The sequence below is a fragment of the Telmatherina bonti genome, assembly GCF_933228915.1.
Source record: "Telmatherina bonti genome assembly, chromosome: 15".
NCBI classification, from domain to species: Eukaryota; Metazoa; Chordata; class Actinopteri; order Atheriniformes; family Telmatherinidae; genus Telmatherina; species Telmatherina bonti.
This window is the reverse complement of record NC_136613.1, coordinates 19471469-19475805: the sequence shown is the minus strand read 5'-3', so window position 1 is coordinate 19475805 and position 4337 is coordinate 19471469. Positions and strand designations below refer to the sequence as shown.

The following is a 4337-nucleotide window of genomic DNA, read 5'->3' as shown; positions in this document are numbered from 1 at the left end:
ACAGTAGCGTACATGAAACTGTCGGGAAACATTCTTTATTTGTACAGTAGGGGTGCCATATGGAAGTATTTCAAGAAACATGACGATTGTAATGTTGCCTTTCTGGAAAACAGTAAAGATGCTTCAAACAATATAATCTGAAACTCACTGAAGGCTGAGTTCAGTTTGAAGAGGTTATAAGTCTTTATAAAAGCTGAAGGAGGTAGATTTTCAAACGGAGTCAAGGTTGCCTGTATAGTTTTAACCAAGTTGGAGTTCATTGAGTCAAAATGTTAGACTAGGACAGTAAAATCTGCTTTAAATCTGATTTAGTAATTCCTGCTGATTTGTGTCAGTGTATGCTGCATTTGTCATTGGTTTCCAGACTGCGTTATGATAAGGGGCTGATCACAATGAAAGAAATTGCTGTATGGTAGGCTACCTATTACGATTGTGCTGCTCTGAATCTTTCAGTGTGGTATTTGCATTGTGGTGTTGCTTTTGCATGTGGTAACATGGAAGTTTTCCATTAAGCTCTTTATGGGCAGTTAATGTAACTACATTGAATGCATAAAAAGCATTTAATAACATTCTTAATGCAGCTATTTCTCACTCTCCTGAGCTACATTTAGGGCCTGTTTTTAGGCTTTGGATCCGAGTCACCTTGTTCATGTCATAGATGCAGTCTAAAAATAAAACCAAGTCTATAAGAGCGCATTAGAAAATCATGTCAAATATTTTAAGTGACTTCTAATTTTTTGATACAGTTGTGGTATATAATAAGTTGCTTGTGTTGATTTCACCTCCACGAGTCTAATAGCAAAACATTATCTCATTGAGTATTCTGCTTTGCAGTATTGGAAGCAGGGTGGGGCGGACAACATAGTTTGCATATCACGTGACTCCGTATTAACAAATCAACAATTACCTTCCCTTTATTCTTCAGAGTTGGTAAACGGCTTGCAAGAAGCGTGTGAGGAAAGCTTCATGGAAATGTGTGAGCGGAATCCTTTAAATCCCGGCTATGTTGGTTCTCTTCTGAATTTTTCTCCACCCGAGTCGCTGTATTTCTCTAATTTACGCGGCAATGGAACCCACTTACCCGGCCTGCATCAGATTCCATATAGTAGAAGAGACGTGTGCACCCTCCCATGGACTTCCTCAAGTTCGTGCGCAGCAGGACCTGCTGCACCACCAACACAGAGCCGCGCTTTTGGTGGCTACTGTCCGCCGTTTCTGACCAATTCGGTGTCTATAAATCCAAACTCCTCCAGCGGCCACGTCAAGACGCATTTGGAAGAGTCTGCTACTCGACGCTTCCAAGATACGAGCCTCAAGACAGGAGAGTCTGGTAGACAAGAAGTTTACGCCTCGGAACATGGGGTCCGTGGTTACTCTGATCTAGACGAGTCTCACGGGTCTGCGGCACAACTTGATCCTACAATAGCTCCACTAAATGTGAATGGCTCTAAACAGAAGCTCAGTCTCTCTGAGACATCACCAAATAACCTGAGCTCCAGGCTGACTTTTAGCCAAGGTTAAGTATATTTTCACATAATTGTCATTGTAATTTCAAATCTACAGTTTACAGCTGTTGGTAAATCAATAATAACGCAACATACTTTATCTGTGCTTCTGACTGACTTTAAATATTGACTTTTAAATAATGTATAACAGAACTGATCTCAAATGCCATCGAGTCAATAAACGAGGAGTTGTGTTTTAATTGCAATAAAACCCAATAGTATTTGTTTACTTTTGCCAACTTAACTGTGGCGTTTTTCTTATATACCCCCAATATTTTAAATGTTATTAATATTTCCAGCAATAAACTGTCCTTTCTGATAATTTTGTGTGTGTCAGTAATATATATTTTTGAATTAAATAAATGAAACCTTGCTGATTCTTGTCCTTCCAGGTGCCCCGTGGTGTTCTTCCCAAGTGAAAGCAAGAAAGAAGAGGAAGCCTTACTCAAAACCACAGCTAGCTGAACTTGAGAATGAATTTCTGATGAATGAGTTTATTAACCGACAGAAACGCAAAGAATTGTCAGACAGACTCGACCTGAGCGACCAGCAAGTGAAAATATGGTTTCAGAACCGGAGGATGAAGAAGAAACGACTAATGATGCGCGAACAGGTTTTGTCTGCTTTCTGATGACCTTTGGACTTGATCCTGACCAGCTAGCACATCTAAAACAGAACTGCCTGTGCCACAAAATGTGTCCAATCTCTCTTCCGGAAGTATTTTGTTTGTTAGAATGTTTTTTCTTTCCGATCACATTACTGTATCTCTTAAGAAATGAGAGATTGGATCATGCTGAGAGGCCCTTTGACTGTTACAGAGCAGCATTTATGAACACCGGAGGCGCTGGAAAGCAGCTGGGATGGACTGCTCCAGCATAAGCGCACAATTGTCACACCAGTGAACGGATTTCTTATGCTCCGGTCTGCCATTTGGCTTAGCCAAAAGCACTTTGGTTAAGGTTAAGAAATAAATGTATAAAGAAAATGTGTTTGGAATTAAATATGAATTCTCGTCTTGGAATTGGGAGGGAGTCTGCAATCAGGAAAAATAATATTTGTTTTGAATTAAAACGAGAATTGAACCGAAGTTCAACATACATTCACTTCAGATGAATTTCTGCAAATCCTTTGCGCCCCCCTGCAGCCCATATGGTGGATGATAGTCGTTGTTTAGGCTCATGTCTTTGTCATCCAAACCAAATTGTGAGAGGCCTGTTTTTATTTTTCTCATGCTGCTCGTGTTGCCTGGGAAAGTTATCTGTCAAGTTCATGTTTATGGATACATAGATAAAGTTATTATTGCAACAATATTGTATTCTTGCATGCTACTACTAAGTGCTGTTATTAAATAAGATGTCTGAGTTCAACCATTTTGTTACAAATCTTTCTAAATAAGTTATTTTGCATCGCTCATGTTGTGAACGTCTCTACTGTGCGCCTTTGGTAACTCTAAGCAGTTTATTCCTAAAGCCAGCTAAAAAAAAATGCTAAACTTTCTGATGACTTTTAAACTACATTGTTTCTATGTTAATTAATTTAGCATTTTATGGCTCTTGTGTCGTCACAAGGTAGGCTATTGCCACATCACGCAGTTCTTCATGCAATGGTTACACAAGCCTTTTGTTTTCGCCTTACGCAATTTTAAAATGTAAATGATTGAAGTTTGAATTCAAAGTATTTCTAAATAATTTCAGAAAGCATGATATTATAAATGGAAAATAAAAATAATACCAGCGAAAGTGTTGTTGACAGAAAAGAAAGACTGATGTATTTGTAAATAAAGATTCTCTCAAAACAAATGATTGTCCTAAGGGGGAAAGCAGGCTGTCAGAACAGTTTCAACATAAGCAATTCATACTTTTGAAGTTCACAATGATTTGATCACTTGTTGTGGTGCCTATGAGAAAATATCTCACATTCATTTTCAACTAATTTTGTGCTGCTTTTCCCGGAGAATTATGGGGGGTTTTAGTGAGTTAAAGAGACTGACGATTCAAACATTGAGTTCATTGATATTAACAATTTCTCACTTTAGCATGCCTGAATGCAACAAGGGTTATTGTTACTACATACAGACATATTTAATAACCCCTTTCTGAGATAAAACCCTTCAGTTAACTTTCTTCTGATACACTCTTCTCTGTGATAACACTATTTTTTTTTTTTCTGCGTAATTTCTTCTTGCTGTGCGTTTCACAGCAGCAGTTCTCATCCACAGCTGGAAGTTTCTGTAGCTGAGACGAATCATATTGTCTGGGGTAGTTCATACTGATGGGCTATATCAGTAGAATGCACACTTTTTGGAGTCATTTATTAATTTTTTATTATTATTATCTTGGTTACGATCCAAGTTTATAGGCAATTACGAATACAGGAACATGCGTATGTTTATGTATCAGTATAGCTTCCGGTCTTATTCATGATGGCTTCACTATTTGTATTTCTGGAAGATTTTTGTCATGTTGTGGTTTTCAAAATAAAAAGTAATATTTCAAAGCTAGAGATTTGTTACGAAGACCCAAAACACAAATAAAGCTTATTGCAGTAGGAACTGTGATCTGTGACATGTATGCGTTGTGGGTCCATATTGTATGATCTGAGGGTATTTTTCTTTGTTCATTTTTGTTTGTTTTTTTTAAACATAAATACCACAATGCATTAACTTTCGCATCTTTAATTGCTGTAAATACACAGTCCATTTTCTCTGAACCTGATTTTTTGTAGTATTGTTCTTATTTTTTACCTGTCAGACAGACAGTGTGGGGGTGCCAAAGTTAAGGTCAAGTTAGCTGGCTGTACTTCCCACAGTCTGAGCACAAAGATAATTCTATG

The 4337-nt window shown here is 37.8% G+C and overlaps 1 protein-coding gene across 1 annotated transcript; it reads left to right on the top strand.

The window, feature by feature from the left end:
- Window positions 1-966: 966 nt before the first annotated feature.
- Window positions 967-3879, top strand: hoxd12a (homeobox D12a; the record flags this gene model as incomplete). The annotated part of the gene is made up of 2 exons (XM_079254095.1): window positions 967-1516; window positions 1898-3879. 2 exons carry the CDS (start codon window positions 967-969, stop codon window positions 2134-2136), a joined length of 789 nt encoding a protein of 262 aa, XP_079110221.1. The 3' UTR covers window positions 2137-3879.
- Window positions 3880-4337: the final 458 nt, after the last annotated feature.